This window comes from Callithrix jacchus, chromosome 14, assembly GCF_049354715.1.
Source record: "Callithrix jacchus isolate 240 chromosome 14, calJac240_pri, whole genome shotgun sequence".
NCBI classification, from domain to species: domain Eukaryota; kingdom Metazoa; phylum Chordata; class Mammalia; order Primates; family Cebidae; genus Callithrix; species Callithrix jacchus.
In genome coordinates this window covers 8,947,111-8,965,329 of record NC_133515.1, presented here as the reverse complement: position 1 = coordinate 8,965,329, position 18,219 = coordinate 8,947,111, and the positions used below count along the sequence as shown (strand labels likewise).

The 18,219-nt window shown below is 36.5% G+C and overlaps 1 protein-coding gene across 4 annotated transcripts in view; it reads right to left on the bottom strand.

The window, feature by feature from the left end:
* The window catches only part of EIF5B (eukaryotic translation initiation factor 5B), a 59,302-nt gene that overhangs the window by 27,749 nt on the left and 13,334 nt on the right, over nucleotides 1-18,219 (bottom strand). For 2 of the 4 annotated variants that reach the window (XM_017964094.3, XM_017964095.3), the window contains exons 2-8: nucleotides 11,309-11,434; nucleotides 11,098-11,206; nucleotides 9,849-10,518; nucleotides 8,142-8,353; nucleotides 7,585-7,735; nucleotides 2,760-2,858; nucleotides 1,410-1,499 (exon numbers count right to left, since the gene is read on the bottom strand). In XM_017964094.3, coding sequence (XP_017819583.2) covers nucleotides 1,410-1,499; nucleotides 2,760-2,858; nucleotides 7,585-7,735; nucleotides 8,142-8,353; nucleotides 9,849-10,518; nucleotides 11,098-11,206; nucleotides 11,309-11,434 — 1,457 coding nt within the window. The remainder of the gene's footprint in view (nucleotides 1-1,409; nucleotides 1,500-2,759; nucleotides 2,859-7,584; nucleotides 7,736-8,141; nucleotides 8,354-9,848; nucleotides 10,519-11,097; nucleotides 11,207-11,308; nucleotides 11,435-18,219) is intronic. The other 2 variants (XM_002757416.7, XM_078348786.1) reach the window with 1 other exon arrangement.

Sequence of the window (18,219 nt, the reverse complement as noted above, 5' to 3'; positions counted from 1 at the left end):
CTATTTCCTACTACTGTCAACAAACCATATTACACTTAACCGATTTTCCATTCAAGCTAAATGTTTCATTAATTTAAATGTTTTAGATTTTGAAAAAGGTATATGAATGTACTCGGTTCTTGAAAACAAATGAAATTTCACATATATCTTCTTTTTGATCATCCAACTCATATTTTATGCAAGGAATTTATTATTTTGCTTTTAACCTTTACAGGTATGTAAATATACTTAAATTCCAAAGTTGAAGTTACAAAACTACCACCATCACTCCAGTTCAAAATAAGAATAGAATGCTGTGCTCCTAACCCCAAAAGAGCCAGAAAGCTAAATTCTGAATATTATTTCGATATCGAAGACCTAATACTCTTCTTAACAAGAATGCTTCTCTTTACTGAAATCTAACCAGGCACAACTATTCTTAAATGAAAGGAAGATGGGAGTAGGGCATGTGATATCTGCTTCTCTGTAATAATCATTATTTGTCAACAAGTCTGGGTAAGTTTTCTTGAGGAGAAAATGAGACTCAGAAACAGGTACCCAAAATATCCATCTAGATTAGCAATTCTTTCTAGAGCTAAAAATACGACCTAAAATAGTGTAATGTTATTAAGCATATCAATCTGAATTTCTCTAATTTTATCGTATCAATGCTGGGCTGAGGTCTACCCAAGTGAAATGATCCTATTCACTTAGAAGAGAAAGTAGAAAAAGGAAGGAAAGGAACTATCAATAATATAATTCACCAGTGTAAATCAGGCTTAATATTCTCTAAAGGCTTTTTTCCACTCCTGATCACATCTTTAAAATGCTGGGAATTCTCTTGAATGTCAAACATACATTTCGGCAACCCCAGCTCTCCTGTCGATACCTAGTCTCATGAATTAGGACGATGCTTAATTAAAAAAAAAAAAAAAAAAGATATTTTCCCCAACTCCTCAACACATACACAGATACTCCACAATGAATTAGCTGAATCCTCTAATTATTGTAAATAGAAGCTGACCTTTAAGAAGGTCTAAAAGTGCCAAATTTTATGATTCTTAAAAAGTTCTAGTTAAAAATGCTTCACATTTGCTTCCAAAGCATTAAATGAAGACCTTGAGGTCTTTTTTGAGATTTCTGACCATACTTAAAAGCATCAGAGAAAATCCAAAACCTACTATCCTTTCTACAAAACATTTTACCAACACTGCTGAAAAGAACAAAATTGATTCAAGTCTCACTTGGATACTTATTCAATGCAGAAATGAAAAGAAATAGAAAAGAAAGAACTACGAAGAAAGCAAGCCATCCGGCCAGATACTTATTTGGTTCTCCCCAACTATTTAATGATAACTAAGACAACTTATGGCACACCAACACTGTTTAGTAAGAATTCACTAATTAAATAATCAGATAATGCTACTGGCCTGGTTCAACAGGAGGTGGTGTTTCTTCCTTTTCTGGTACTCCTTGGTCCATAACTTCTACAGCAGCACATAATTCCATTGATTCAGACACTGAAAAAAGGACAGAAACCAAGATAATATTTTTTTTTCAGTGTATAATTTCTGTTAAGATACTCCACTAAGTACTGAATTTTTTTTTCTTCCTCCTGCAAATAATGCATCCAGGCACCTCCTTTATTTTGCTTTCCATCCCCCCACCCCCAGTCTTTTGAGGAAGATCTTCTTCTGGGTCACAGTCTCTTCATGGTGCACTCAATGTAAGACTCCAGCAGGAAGACAGTTTCGTCCACCTGGATCTCACTGGCATCCAACTTGTTGACATTACGTTTCAGTGTCTCTAGCTGCTGACGTTCAGGAGCTGTGATCATCTCCTCTATTCCTTGTAACTGTGCATCCTCTGCACCTGCAGCCTGCATAGATGCAATGATGGCCTCTATCCTCTGAGATTTTTCTAGTAGACGCTTGTTCTCTTTGGTTTCAAACTGCCTCCTTTCTATCAAGTTGGCTATGCTCTTGTAGCACCTATGCAACAACATTCAGGCAGCTGACAAGATGTTCACAGTATGTTCACTCCACTAAGTACTGAATTAAAAAGAGTAGTACAAACCTATTTTTTTTTTTTTTTTTTTTGAGATGGAGTCTTGCTCTGTTGCCTAGGCTGGAGCACAGTGGCACAATTTTGGCTCACTGCAACCTCCACCTCCCAGGTTCAGGCAATTCTCCCTGCCTTAGCCTCCCAAGTAGCTGGGATTACAGGTGTGTGCCACTATGACCAGCTAATTTTTGTATTTTTAGTAGAAGCAGAATTTCACTATGTTGGCCAGGCTGGTCTCGTACTCCTGACCTCAGGTGATCCACCTGCCTTGGCCTCCCAAAGTGCTGGGATTACAGGATTGAGCCACTGTGCGTGGCCTGTGCAAACCTATTTCTTCAACTTTAGAAAATGTTCAAACATAATCATACGTTGTATAGGAAACTACTCTTTCTGCTCAATAAATAAAATATAAACATTCTAGAAGGCTAAGAAGGAAACCAAGAAAAGATAACAATGGTAGTTTTACTTTTCAGAGTTAACAACAGTTACAATATTCATAGGGTAGAACCCAGATTTTTCAAAGTAAAATACTTTTTCCATTAGCTTATCATTTGAAACAAGTGAGAATGATGGCATCAATAAGAAATAAGTTTAGAAATAAGTTTCAACATGCATTTCAGATTTTTTCCTTTTTTCTTTACAGATACTGTTTTGAAGATTGTGGGGGAAAGGCAAACAAAATAGCTCCTATATTAGAAATTATTTTGTATACAAACCTTCTTTACTTTCTAGCTGCTGTGGTATTTTTTTCCTCTTTTTATCTTCATAAACTGGCCTCTTCTTTGGCAAAGAGTCTTTTGATGGCACTTCAACACCTGAGAGAAAAAAATGAAAAGCTTCAGGCTTATACTACTTGCATGTCACCTGAGAAGTACTATTTAAAGGATAGCACTGCATTTCACCACAGAGATACATACCCATGGAAAAATCTTTATCTTTCTTATATAAGGTATTTTAAAATTTACATACAGAAAAAAATCCTTTTTTTTATGTATAGTGAGAGTTTTGATACATGCATCATCATCACCATGAAGATGCAGAACAGCTACATCACCCTGTGCTGCTCCTAGTAGTCAAACCCTCTTAGCCTCTGGTAACCACTGAACTGTGCTCCATCCAAAAGATTTGCTTTTTTTAAGTGTCACATAAATGGAATCTTAGTCTGGCCTCTATCATCATAATGGATTTGAGAGTCACACACTCTGTTGCACTATCAGTAATTCGTTTCTTTTTATTGTTGAGTAGCATTCCATTGTGTAAATGTATCAGTTTGCTTATCCGTTCAACAGCTGAAGGACTTTTTTGCAATTATGAATAAAGCAGGTATAAACATTTTCAGACAGATGTTTAAAATTTTGTGTGAAATTTTCTCTTGGGGAAATATTTTGGAGTGTGAATGATGAAACATAAGGTAAATACGATCTTAATTTTATAAAAACATTGCCAGTGTTTTCCAAAGTGGCTATACTATTTTGCATTCCCATCAATAATACAGAAGAGTTTTGGCTGGGAGTGGTGGCTCACACCTATAATCCCAGCACTTTGGGAAGCCAAGGCAGGTAAATCACCTGAGATCAGGACTTAAGAGACCATCCTGGCCAACATGGTGAAACCCTGTCTCTACTAAAAATACAAAAAAGTATATTATTTTTTTAAAAATTGGCTGGGCACAGGGGCTCACACCTGTAATCCCAGCACCTTAGGTGACTGAGGCAGGTGGATCACAAGGTCAAGAGATCCAGACCATCCTGACCAACATGGTGAAACCATGTCTCTACTAAAAATACAAAAATTAGCTGGGCATGGTGGTGTGTGAGAGATGGAAAAGTTCTTCTTCAAAGTTTATATCTTAGACTACAAATAAGGAGAAGGAGTTACAATCCCTTGCTCTGTGACCATTATCCGCTATTAGCATAAACATATACCATGTATATATATTCTCTAATTCAGCTATGTCCTAAATCAGTTTACCTTGACTCTCTCTGGCATGTCTAAACAGAACGGGGCAAGGTCCAAACCCCAGAGCATGCCATTCCTTATTTGGAAACCTCCTGACCTTCTCCTGACTAGCTTCCTCTCCATCCTTATCTTCTTCTTCATCTTCTTTCCCCTTATCTATTCAGGCAATTTCCAAGTTTTCAGCCAATTGGGTCAAGCATAGAATGAGAGGTCCCGTTCTAGCCAATGGAAACTGGACAGAGCAGTAGGCAGAAGAATCCCTTGAATCCAAGAGGTAGAGGTTGCAGTGAGCAGAGATCACACCACTGCACTTCAGCCTGGCGACAAAGAGAGACTCTGTCTCAAAAAAAATAAAAAAAATTATATTGTGGTGGTGGGTGAATCCCAGCTACTCAGGAGGCTGAGGCAGGAGAACCACTTGAACCTGGAGGTGGAGGTTGCAGTGAGCCGAGATGACACCCCTGCCTGGGCAACAAGAGCAAAACTGTGTGTCCTCAAAAAAAAAAAAAAAAAAAAAAAAAAAAGTTTCAGCTGCTCTAAATGTGGTAAAGGTAAGTTTCTCTTTTTTTAGAACATTATTTTCAGGTGCATATCACTTCTTGGTGAAAGCGTCTGTTGAAACATTTTGCCCATTTTTAAATGAACTTATGAATTGTCTTACAGTTGAATTTTGAGAGGTCTTTATATATTTTGGACATTAATTCTTTGTCAGATATCTGAATTGGAGATACTGTCTTGGAATTCTCTTGACAGTGTCTTTTGCAGAGAAAAGTTTTGAATTGGTCTTCTTAAAATGTATCTTTTTTCCTTTTATGAATTATACGTTGAGAGTCCTATCTAAGCACTCTTTGCCTAACACAAAATATCCCCCTATATTTTCCTCTGAAAGTATTATTGTATAACCATTTTGAGTAAATTTTCATATAATGGGGATTAAAACTAGAGTTATGAGTTTTTCTGCCTACAGATGCCCTACTGTTCTAGTACCACTTGCTACAAATACCGTATTTTATCCGTGGAATCACCTTTTACCTATATACTAACCATGTATAGACTATTTGTCTGTTTGTCTATCCTTCTGGCAATATCACATTGTATTCATTCCTACAGCTTTAGACTAAGTCTTGAAATCAGGTATTCTAGGTTTGTTCTCCTTTTACAAATATATTTTGGCCATTCTAACTTTTTGGTCTCTTCATATCCATTTTAGAACTAGTTGATAGATATCTACAAAATATCATGCTGTGATTTTGACTGGGATTGAACTGAATCTACAGATTACTAGATTACTCACAGTCTCTCACTATGGGCAAAAACCTTAGAATAAAGAACAGAAATTGTATACCATGGGATTTTGAGTGAAGTCACTAATAAAGGAAAATGACTAAAATGTTAACTCTAAAGTATGAATATATATGGATGTGTGTTATGTATGTGCTAAAGAATGGATAAAACAGTAAAACCAGAGCTATAATGATAAGACAAACATATTAAAGAAACCAAAGAAAGAGGATAAAGTCAGCTGATAATGCAGAGATAATCAGTTTTATTAGAGTTTTCCTTGCCTAGCAGCCTACATCTACTAAGATGAAAAGCATGGGCCTGAGGGGAAACTGTAGGCTGGATTACTTGAAGGGTGGTCCCTATAACACCCTAGACTTAATCAACTGACTACTCCTCTAGTCATGGACCCTCAAATAAGCTGTTGTATTTGTAATCAACACCAAGACTTGTATGTGTTTAGACATTCCATTCAGTTTGCAAACTGAGACATCACAATCAAGTTCTTGAAGAAGCTCTTTGCCTGAAATTAGTTTATTACATATTATTGATAAGGTATGCATATTATATATGAGTATATATTATAAATATACGTGTGTGCATATACATATATGCTTAGTAGTCACAGGCTAAAGGATGATTGAAAAGTTAACCTGCTGCACATTTCAGAGTAATTATATGAAAACACCTGCAGATGACTACACTCTGAGAGTACATTTTCAGCTCAATGAGTAAGTTTTACAATATTCTAGGTAATAAATGTGGTAACCGATCTTTATTTAAGAAGCTGTCTTTCAAAGATATGATGAACCAACACCGTAGATCTTTTAATGAGATGACTCACATGAGTGGACTGTGGGGGAAGGACCCTGAATGTCAAGCTAAGGAATTTGGACTTTTATTAATAGACAATAGAGAACTAATAAGATGGTAAACATTAGACAACACTATGAAGAATAAGAGACCAGGGTCAGAGATGTCACTGGAGAGTTCATCTCTTACAAGCCTATCCCAAAGACTGATGCTAAAAGTATGTCATTTTACACTGTAATTTCCATAACTACAAGTCTAACTACTCCTTAAAAACAGTATTTTTGAGACTGGCGAACTACTCCCTGCTTGGTCCCATCTCAAGTTCTTCATGGGTGCTTTTAGCCTCTCCAACAGTCACCAATGAAATCTGATGTTTCTTCCGTGCTAACTATATTCGAATCTGTACCTAATTCCATTAAAAATTTTTAAAAGGCTATATTCTCAGTAAAGAATAAAACTTTCTAAAATCTAAGTACTGGGTTTCTTTACATCTAATGCTTCCAGCTGAAATTATGGGTAAGAAAAAGGTAGTTGCACAGACCAGCTTTAATTTTAGTTCTGTGGTCTCGGACAAGCTGTTTACACTCTCTGAACCACCATTTCCTCATCTATATGGTGGAAGTAAAAGTAGCTATAAGATTTTTTATGAGGGAAAAATAGACAATGTAGAGGACAACTGTAGCATCAGTTACATACTACACACAGAATAAATGGTAGCTATTACTATAATTATACCATAAACACCAAAATGACTGTATTATGAAAATCTAGGGAAAATAGGAACAAAAATTAAGAGAGGTCCCAATACATTCTTCTTATTGGAGCAAGGACACTATTTAAAATAATCGTACCTTTCAAAAAAGTAATATATTATATGCCCAGTTGTGGTTCTCTAAACACTATTCCCCGCCTAAAAGGAACCAAAGCTCTTTGGATAAACAACTGATTCCAGGTCTCAGGCCATGCAAGATGAACCTGGGATATCTTGTGTCAGAATGCAAGGAAAAGGTTAAAAAAAAAAAAAAAAAAAAAAGTCATGAATATTTTTTCACTGTGGTCATATGGGGAAACTAATATGCTATCTGGGAATTGCTGTATTTCTTTTTTATTTTTTAGGATTCACTTTAAAACACGCCAGGAAAAAAAGTAGATGGAGAGGTACAAAACAAGAATGTCAAATGTTCTTAACTGTTGAAGCTGGCTGATAGGTATATAAGAACTTATTCTATTATTATCGCTATTATGGTTTGTGGAAAGAGAACTTATTTAGACATACTATCATTTACATATATATTTTTATCCGCACGTAGAAGTCATCTTCCTAAACAATGAAACTACATCACCTATTCCTTATGTTTTCTTGAACTTTTTCACAGATTTTCATAGGAACTGTCCTGATGCAAATTCAATTCTGCTTCTAAACATTAAGGGATATAACTACATGTGCAGAGCTCTCTGACTGTTCAGTTAATGAAGAGTATCACTCACCCTGAGCTTGTAGGAGTTTAAGGGTAGCTTCAGCTCTGGCTCTGGCTTCTCTCTGTGATTTAGTTAAAAGTTTTCCTTCCTTTTTCAAGCGTTCTTTTCTTTCTTTTTCTTTTTGCTTTTTCCTTTCTCTTTTTTCTTGTTCTAATCGTTCCTATAAAAGAGTACATGTCAGACAAAACCTGTATGCATTTAATGAACTATATAATTCTAATGTAAACAATCCAAACTTCAAATAAATCTGTTGAGACACACGCAAAGTATTATGTCAGGAGATTCCAAATCAAAGTATTTTAAATATTGTACATGATTATTAATTAACATCACATCAGATTATTGGCAATGATACATACACAACTTATGTGTCAAGCAATCTGTTAAGGAAAATAAAGATAAGATGTGCTGTACCTCTTCATCTTATTATTTGTATCAGAACAATAATATAACTGAATTACCATGCAACTATGAAATTTTCATTATTAGAAAACTAAAGATATTTTACAGAGAATAGATTTTAAGTTAAATACAATATCAGTATAACCAACTTCATGAAAACATACCTCTTCTTTACGCTTGGCTTCTAGTTCTTCAAGCCGTTTTATACGTTCTTCCTCTTCTCTCTTCTGTCTTTCTTCTTCCTCTTTAAGCTTAGCCAGAGCCTCTTGCATAGCTTTAACAGTGGCTTTGCTAGGTCCTTTTTTCTTCTCTTTCTCTTCCTTTTCTCCTTTCTTTTTCTTCTTATCTTTCTTCTTTTTGTCTCCTTCATTGTCATCTACCAAAAACGAATAAAGGTAAAATGTTTAAACCCAACCAGAATTCAAGAACATAATGGGCCAAGGCTGATGCCAGCAGCAGACTAAGTTTTACAGGCATCAGGGCATCCTGAGCACTTCAATAACTAGAAGAGTTCAGAGTAACTCACAGATGGCCTCCTGAGAAGTCTGCAATTCCTCAGATGTCCTGAGGAATACAGTATGACCGAAGAATACTGTAAGTAGCAAAAGGGCAATCCGGTACCTACTGTATCTTTTAATCCATGGTACCTGAGAAGAGTGGCTGGTTTCTGACAGATGCCTATTTGAAGTCCTAACAATGAACCTAAGTTCTGTAGCTAATTTCACTTCTACAACATGGAGATAATGAGAATAATGCCTACTTCAGGGGGATATTAGTAGGATAAAATATAAAAATATACAGTTATACCCCAAGAACTCTAAAGAATTAAAAGCTATGAAGGTACTTTCATGATGCTCCTCCTCAAAGATATCCTGATAATAAAAATCCTAGCATTTTAAAAAGTTGCTGGGCGTGGAGGCTCATGCCTGCAATCCAAGTACTTTTGAGGTGGGTAGATCACTTGAGATTAGGAGTTCGACACCAGCCTGGCCAATATGACAAAACCCCATCTCTACTAAAAATACAAAAATTAGTTGGGCATGGTGGTGGGCACCTGTAATCCCAGCTACTTGGGACGCTGAGACAGGAGACTCACTTGAACCTGGGAGGCAGAGGTTGCAGTGAGCTGAGATTGCATCACTGTACTCCAGCCTGGGCAACAAGAGTGAAATTCTATCTCAAAAAAAAAAAAAAAAAGTTATGTCAATTTTCCCATTAAAAGTTTTCCAGTCTGCAAATATGTAGGGCATACTTGGGGAGAAAGGAAAAAAAAAAATTTTCCAGTCAAAAGAAAAACTACTGTTTTAAGAGGACAGTATGGCCATACAAACCATCTGATCTTTAGCTAGGACTTCTATTTTTTAATTGGTTCTGTTAAAAAAAAAAAAAAAAAAAAGGCTCATTATTGCTTAAAAGACATTAACTAATTTTAGCATGCTGAGTTTTAAGTAAAGCACAAAGTATCAGCAACTTCATGAAAACAATTCTTTGTGAATTTCATAAATTGAACTAGGTTTTTAAAGACAGGAAAGAATTCAAGTATTATCTGACAGTTAGTTATTAGAAAGTAAGAAAAAATTTTTCATTAAGTAACTTTCATAGTCTTTATCAACAGCAAAAAATAGTTTTCATAATGAAATTCTATAAAAATTCCAGTCTGTATGTAATTTGAAAGATATTTATACTATGTATGTAAAGGATTAACAACACAAATCAAGTCAGATTCTTAGATGTAATTTTTTAGATGGCTCCTTAAAATAAAGTGCCTTTATAACCATGGACAAACAACGAAATGACCTTGGGGCATAATGATTACAACTTACACTGTAAATCAAAAGCCTTTTGCTCTTTCCTTTAAAGTATTAACCAACCTTCTGCAGCTGTGGGAGTCTCTGCTTTCTCTTCAGAGGCGAGGATTACTCCAGTATCAAGAGTCACTTTGGATTTTTCAGTTTCTTCTTCAGATTTCCTCTGAGATTCCTTTTGTTTACTCAGATCCTTTTTACCTGTTTCTAATTCTTCTTTTTCTTTCAGCTTCCGCAGTTTTGCTTTTTCTTCATCTCGCTTTTTTCTCTCGCGCTCCTTCTTTTCTGCTTTCTTTTGGGCCACTGTCTTGATTTTGAAGGAGGAATCATCATCTTCATTCCCACTTTCTATATTAGGACCTGGCTTGTTTTTTTGATTTTTCTTCTGTCCTTTTCTAGATGACAAAAATTCATCTGATTCATCAAGACTTTCACCAGAAGAATTTACTCCTGAATGCTCTTTAATTTTGTTACTGTTATCCTCATCCTCTTCAGACCCATCCCACTTCTTATTTGATTTTTGAGCTTTCCCTTTAGCTTTTTTAGGAAGTTTATTAAAATCATCATCATCATCACTCCCAGAGTACATTGCCACTTTTGGTTTTGCAGTCTTTTTTGATTTTGAATCTTCCAATTCTTCACTATCATTATCATCAAAACTCTGTTTTTTGCCCTTCTGTCCTTTCTTTTTTTTATCTTGTTTTGAGGTGAACTCCTCTTCATTGTTTTCTGTTGGCTAAAAAAATTTCCATTGTTAGATAAAATTAACAGAATTATAATCGAGATCAGAGTCATGTGCTTCATTAAGTAAACATTTAAAAAAATCTCAAAATGATTTCAAAATCTTTTTCAAAGTCTTTTTCACAGGAATATAAAATTCAACCAAGTGTGAGAGGTTGGCTTTGGCCTCAGATACGCCTCACATTCATTTTAACTTTCAGAATCCAAGGGCTCTCGAAACAAGAACGAATCACCAGTCCACATTTACTAACTTTAGAAAGCCTAAGGGGCAAGTTGAAAAAAGAAAAAATATCTATCATTTTCCAATTACTCTGAGGCTTATCCAAATTTGAAGGATTAAAAAAAGAAACAATAGAGAAAACTGAAGGTGGGGATCAGGGATTACATCATATCTCCAAATGTACCAATTTTCTGAACAAGCAACATACCATAAAATACCTTTACATTCCTATTTATCCCTTTGGCATCAGATTCCATAGAAGTTTTAACATATTGTACACTGTTCAAAGTTTCCAAATGTAGCTCCCCAAAACAACAAGAGTAGGAAAGCAAGAACAGAATATGAAACACGAACAGGTAGCAAAGATCTGTCTTTCACCTTCACTGCAATAGTTTCTCTGTCAGCTTTGATGCCTTGAGCTTCCAAAGACAATTCTTCTAGTTCTTTCAGGATATCATCTTCACTAGAAAAGGATTAAAATACATTGTGAAGCACTGGCATGCTTTTATTAAATGAATCTAGTACCAAAACAAATAAAAATCAAATATGTTTAAAATATACTTACTCAAAGTCCTGCTTTTTTTTCTCTTTTTTCTTTTTCCCTTTTGACTTTTGAGGCTCTTGTTCTTTGGCAGCACCAGCTCCTTCTATTTCTGCAGCCAAGGCATCAAGATCAATGTCATCCTTGGCACTTAAATGAAAACAAAGAGGTCCTAAAGGTTACTCAAGAGCAAAATAATCACTCACTATACAGAAAATTTTATCATTTTAACCTTTTTCATGCATTACCAGCACGATGAATAAAATAATTTGGCAAGTTGTTTCATGACAACACAAGTTACATCTACTTATCAGCCTCCCTGCATCTGCTTCAGTGAAGTTTCTGGATTACTCTCAAATAAGGGAGAGTGATAATGAAAAGCTCCAGAAAAAAATCAGGGTAATCAAGAAAAGAAATTAACTTTTGCAGATACCAAAGGTTTTTTTGTGTGTGTGTCTGAATGAAGTTAATTATAAAATGGAGAGATATTAAAACATAAAACAAGTCTTATTTCTCAACTATCAATAACAACACCTAAATATTTGGACCCCTGTGCATTTTTACTTTGAATAGCAAAAATTTCAGAGTTGGAAGGAAGTTTAGAGATCAATCATCTAGGCTATTATTTCATTTTACCTATGGGAAAACTAAAATGCACAAGGATTGATTGTCCTAAGAAAAACATAACTTCATATCCTAATCTAAATGATTTAGGAAGGATTCACTAAATACTCAACCAAAAATCCAGAATTAAACCTGCTCACACCTGGGTTCATTTCTGTTTCCATCCTATAATGTCCTTATCTACCAACATTACTTGAAATAAACCAAAGTAAGTTCCAGCTAAAACCTACAGAAAATGAAGGAGGTCCAAGCTGAAATGCACACGTAGCAAAGGCACGCGAATCCAAATAAATGGCACAGTAAGAAAACAACTCATGTAACATGGCCTTTATAATGAACATCTTGTAAAGAGATGCTTTATTTCAGTAAAGAAAATTTCTAAAAATAAGTAACTTCCAACCATGTGATAAACATAATTAAGAGTATATGACAAGACATTGAGGATATAGAATTTAGACTTAAGGAGCTTAATAGGGAAGACAGGCAGCAACCCAGTAAACCACAAATGGCAAAATGCTTAAATGCCTTGAAGTAAAAGAACTTTTATAAATAGTTGGCCAGAACTGAAATGTTTCCCTTTTCTTCCTATGTTTTAGATAATTTGACATTGATCTGCTACAGTGGTGACTTCCTACAGTACCAAATCCAGAATGGGCAAGTCAGAGGCTTCACAGCAAAGGGGTACACATACTAGACAAAGTAAGTACAAAAGCCTAAAGGAAACAAGGTGTGTCATGCCTCTAGAAGGCTCACAAAAGGCTATCCAAACCACCTAAGAAATTTTTGTGCATGATGTATTTCTCGATTCCACCCAAGATATAGGGAACCAGAAACTGAGGATAGGAGCTACACAGTATATTTTTAGCAGCAATATTTCCAGGTGATTGTGCACCAGGTATGAACACTGTTATTCTTCTTCCTTTATAGATGAAGTAACTAGTTAGTAATTGAGGCACAGAGAATCTGCCTGAGATCACACAATTCTGAGACATGGGATTTGAATCCAGGAAGTCTGATTCTATAGCCAGATGTCTACTTCTGCTAACATAATCCAATTTGCATTTTAGGGCTGGATGCAGTGTCTCACACCTGTAATTCCAGTGCTTTGGGAGGCTGAGGCAGGCAGATCGCTTGAGCCCAGGATTTTGAGATCAGCCTGGCCAACATGGTGAAACCCCGTCTCTAAAAAAATATATAAAAATTAGCCAGGCATGGTGGCTCATTCCTCTTGTCCCAGCTACTTGGGAGGCTGAGGTGGGAAGATCACCTGAGCCCAAGAGGTTGATGGTGCAGTAAGCCAGAACTGTGCTACTGAGTGAAACCCTGTCTTAAAAAAAAAAAAATGCATTTTAGAATGCTACCTCTGGTATGAGTGGCAGGGCTGAATCCTGACTCATCAGGAAGCAAGGAGAACAGTTAGGAAGGTTTTGTAGTAACTGTAATGAGAAATGATGAGCAGCTGACTTGTAGCAGTAGCAGGCAAAATATAAATCAGTTAAATATTAAGAGAATCAAACCAACAACACTGAAGTGATCAATAGGATGTATATAGAAAGGAGTAAGAAAAATATCAAGGACAAGTCTCAGGTCTCATCAGTTAACAAGAACATAACTCTGCCCCAGCATCTCCCAGGAGTATCCCCAAAGGCATCTCTGGCATCATTTCACACTATGGCAGCTTTTGACAACTATATGAGAAGAGAAGGCTGAAGTCTGGCATCTCATTTCCAAAAATTTATCTGCCCTCACCCAAACTATATTGACCTTATCAAAACAGCTTCAAGAATCTTCTTGTAGTTAGCCACATTTCTGGAGAATTCACCAATAAACATCTCTTAGATAACAGTGTACAGGACTACATTTGTACACTATTAAGTCTGAAATGCTTATTCTGGTTAACAATAAAAGATGAACAGTTTTTTAATATGCTTATATTCAGGCACTGTGCTGACCAATGCCTAGACATATACACTGTCACTTAATATTCATAACAATTACATGAAATTATTCTTAAAGATGGTAATTTTTTAAAGGCCACCCACCTACAAAGTAGCACACCAAGAATTCAAGCCCACATCTTAACACCAGATTCTACTGTCTTCCTAGAAAATGGGAAATAATCTAGTTTATTACTTGCTTGAAAAATTCAAACATAGCTATGAAATTCAATGTGTACTGAACTTCCTACAGTTTACATAGAAAGGCAAAAGACTTAGCGTAAGTAAACATAATACTGAAGAGCAAAGCTGCAAGACTCGTTACTCAATTTTAAGATTTATTATAAAGCTACTATCAAGACAGTGTAATACTGGTGAAAGAAGAGACACACAGATCAATGCAACAGAAGAGGCAGCCCAGAAATAGAACTCTGAGAAGGATACTAGTAATAAAATAAAAACACTAACCACAGACCAAAAGAAATATTTGCAAAGCACTACTAGCTGTAAGACCTGTATCCAAAATACACAGAGAACTCTTAAAACTCAACAACAACAGCCCAATTAAAATATGGGCAGTCACCTTGTCAAATTAGAGGCAGGGGGAGTGGATGAAAGATGCTTATCATTATTTGTCAATGGGGAAATGCAAATTAAAACAAGAAGACAGTAGTATATACCTATCAGAATTGCTAAAATCCAAGAAACCGACAATACCAATTCCTGGTAAGAAAGCAAAATGGCTGATTCTAGTATGGGGGCTGGACAGAGACAAAACAAGCCTGGAGCACTGTGTAATGGTAGGAAGTGATGAAGTGATTTAAAAACAGAAAACACCCAAATAAGAAATGCCAAAACACATGAAAAACACACACACAATGTTGAGTCTATGACAGAGGGACACAAGCCAACTGAAAGAGCTCCCAACGGTCAATGGGAGCAACAAATTAATATGTTAATTAATTAGAAGAACAAATTAACAATATTAAATTATAAGCTAAAGTATGAAATAATTCCACAAGTCACACTAACAGAAATGATTAAATAAATGGGGAAGAGACAAATATGTGCAGAAGAAAGCTAAATAAATTACGCAGAAGAAAGCTAAATAAATTCCATCCTCAAGGAAGTGGAACATAATTTTCCACTCCTAAACTATGAGCTGTGTACAATGATGTCATTCCCAAGAGTACAATATAGAAAGAGGAAGAAAAGGGTAACCTTTTAATGAAGAAATCTGACAAAGACAGCCTCAGTCAAGTGATCAACATGTAGATCAGTGATATAATAAAATTCGAGAAACTATCACAGATAAGACAGACCTAAGGATAAATGACTACTAAATGTACTGTGATATCCTGTATAGGATCCTAGAACAGATACAGGACAGTAGAGAAAAACTAAGGAAATCTACAAAGTATGCACTTCACTTATAACATTGGTTCTTCAATTGAAACAAGGTGTGGGGCATATGGAGACTCTGCAATATCTTCACAATCTAAAACTTCTATAAATTAATTTTTTAAAAACTGAGAGGGGAGGTTAGGCATGGTGGCTCATGCCTGTAATCCCAGCACTTTGGGAGGCCCAGGCGGGTGGATCACCTGAGGGCAGGAGTTCGAGACCAGCCTGGCCAACATGGTGAAACCCAGTTATTACTAAAAATACAAAAAAATTTAGCTGGGCATGGTGGCATGTACCTGTAATCTCAACTACTCCGGAGGCTAAGGCAGGAGAAACACTTGAACCTGGGAGACAGAGAATCTCTAGAACCTGGGATGCAGAAGTTGTAGTGAGCTGAGATAGCACCACTGCAGCACTCTAGCCTGGGCAACAGAGGGAGACACCACACCATCTCAAAAACTAAGTACAACAAATTAATTTTTGACAAAGGTGCAAAAGCAGAGAAGGACAGCCTCTTTAACAAATAGTGCTCAAAACTCAACAGTAAAATAAATCCAAACAATTAAAAATGGGCATAAGGCATGAAAAGACATTCCACTGAAGATACACAGATAGCAAATAAACATCCACATCATTAGCTATTTGGGAAATGCAAATTAAAGCCACAAGGGGATATTGCTACATACAATTCACCACATATCAGAATAGAATGCCCTCCTCCCCCATAATAGTGATAATTACCAATATTGGTAAAAATAGAAAGGAACTGGAAAATTCATACACGGCTGGTAGAAATATAAAACAGCAACGCCACTCTGGAAAACAGTCTATCAATTTCTTGAAAAACTAAAAATGTACTTGCACATTTATACCTAAATAACAAAAATTTATTTCCATGAAGAAACTTGTAGAAAGTTCATAGAGTTTTATTTTCAATAGCTAAAAATTGAAAATATCTCACATGTCCTTTAATAGGTGAATGGCTGAATAGACCGTAGTTCATTCCCATTCTGTGAATATTATTCATCAATAAAATGGAATAACCCATTGATATATGCAAGAACTTGGATACCTCTCAAGAGAATTAGGCTGAGTAGAAAGAAGCCAACCTCAAAAGGTCACATACATATTTAATTCCATTAATACAACATTTTTGAAAGGACAAAACTTAGAAATGTAGAAGACATTTGAGGTTAGAGAAGGTGAGGTGTGTGTTGGGGTGGGGAGCACAAGAAGGAGGTGGTTACAAATGAACAACATGAAGGATTTTTGCACTGATGTTCTGCATCTTGACTGTGTAATGGATTTACAAACCTATATATGTAATAATATTGTATAGAACTAAATACATAAACACACACACACAAATACAAGGAGTATAAATGAAACTGGGCAAACCTGAATATAATCAGTGAATTGTATCAATGTCATTATCTAGGTAATGGCTGGGCACAGTGGCTCATGCCGTAATCCCAGCACTTTGGGAAGCCCTCAGGGGAAACGCTGCTTGAATCCAGAAGTTCTAGACCAGCCTGGGCCCCATCTCCACAAAAACTACAAAAAAATTAGCCAGGCAGGCCAGGCACAGTGGCTCATGTTTGTAATTCCAGCACTTTGGGAGGCGGAGGTGGGCAAATCACGAGGTCAGGAGTTTCACCATATTGGCCAAGACAAGCCTGGCCAATATGGTGAAACCCCGTCTCTACTAAAAATACAAAAATTAGGTGGGTATGATGGTGCATGCCTATAGTCCCAGCTACTCAGGAGGCGGAGGCAGAAGAATCACTTAAACTCAGGAGGCGGAGGTTGCAGAGAACCGAGATCACACCACTGCACTCTAGCTGGGTGACAGAGCAAGACAGAGACAGATAGAATTAGTCTGGCATGATGGCATATGCCTGTACTCTCAGCTACTCCAATGGCTAGGATGGGAAGATGGAGAGCCGGGGAGAGGGAGGCTGTAGTAAGCCATGATTGTTCCACTGCACTCCAGCCTGAACAACAGAGTAAGAGCCTGTCTCAACTGCATATGAATCTATAATAATCTTGAAATAAAAGTTTAACTTTAAAAAAGACACCATTAACAAAATAGGCCAGGCACAGTGGCTCATGCCTGTAATCCTAGCACTTTGGGAGGTGTGTGCATCACTTGAGGCCAGGAGTTTGAGACCACCCTGACCAATATGGTGAAATCCTTTTCTAATAAAAATAAAAAATAAAATTATCCAGGTGTGGTGGTGCATGCCTGTAATCCCAGCTACTCAGAAAGCTAAGGCATGAGGGCCACTGTATTGCAGCCTGAGCAACAGAGCAAGACTCAAAAGGTCTCAAAAACAACAATAACAAAAAAGACACAATTAGCAAAATAATAAGGCAATACAAAGAGTGAGAGAAAGTATCTGCAATACATGTATCTCACAAAGGATTTGCCTATGGAAAATAAAATACAATTTTTAAAATGGGAAAGTGATTTGAACAGACACATAACCAATAAGATGAAAGAATAACAAACACATGACAGGATGTCATCAATAATATGGAAATGTAAATTAAAGTCACAATAAGGGCAGGGCACAATGGCTTGCCTCTGTAATCCCAGCACTTAGGGACGCTGAGTCGGGTGGATCACTTGAGGTCAGGAGTTTGAGACCAGCGTGGCCAACAAGATGAAACCCCATCTCCACTAAAAATACAAAAAAGTAGCTGGGCATGGTGGCTTGTGCCTGTAATCCAGCTACTAGAGAGGCTGAGGCAGGAGAATTGCTTGATCCTGGGAAATGAAGGTTGCAGTGAGCCAAGATTGTGCCACTGCACTCCAGCCTGGGCGACAAGAATAAGACTCCATCTCAAAAAAGAAAAAAAAACCACAATGAGCTGTCACTACACAGCCACTAGAAATACTAAAATTAATGACTGGTAATAGCAAATGTTGAGATAGGATATAGAGTAACTAGAACACATACATCTCTA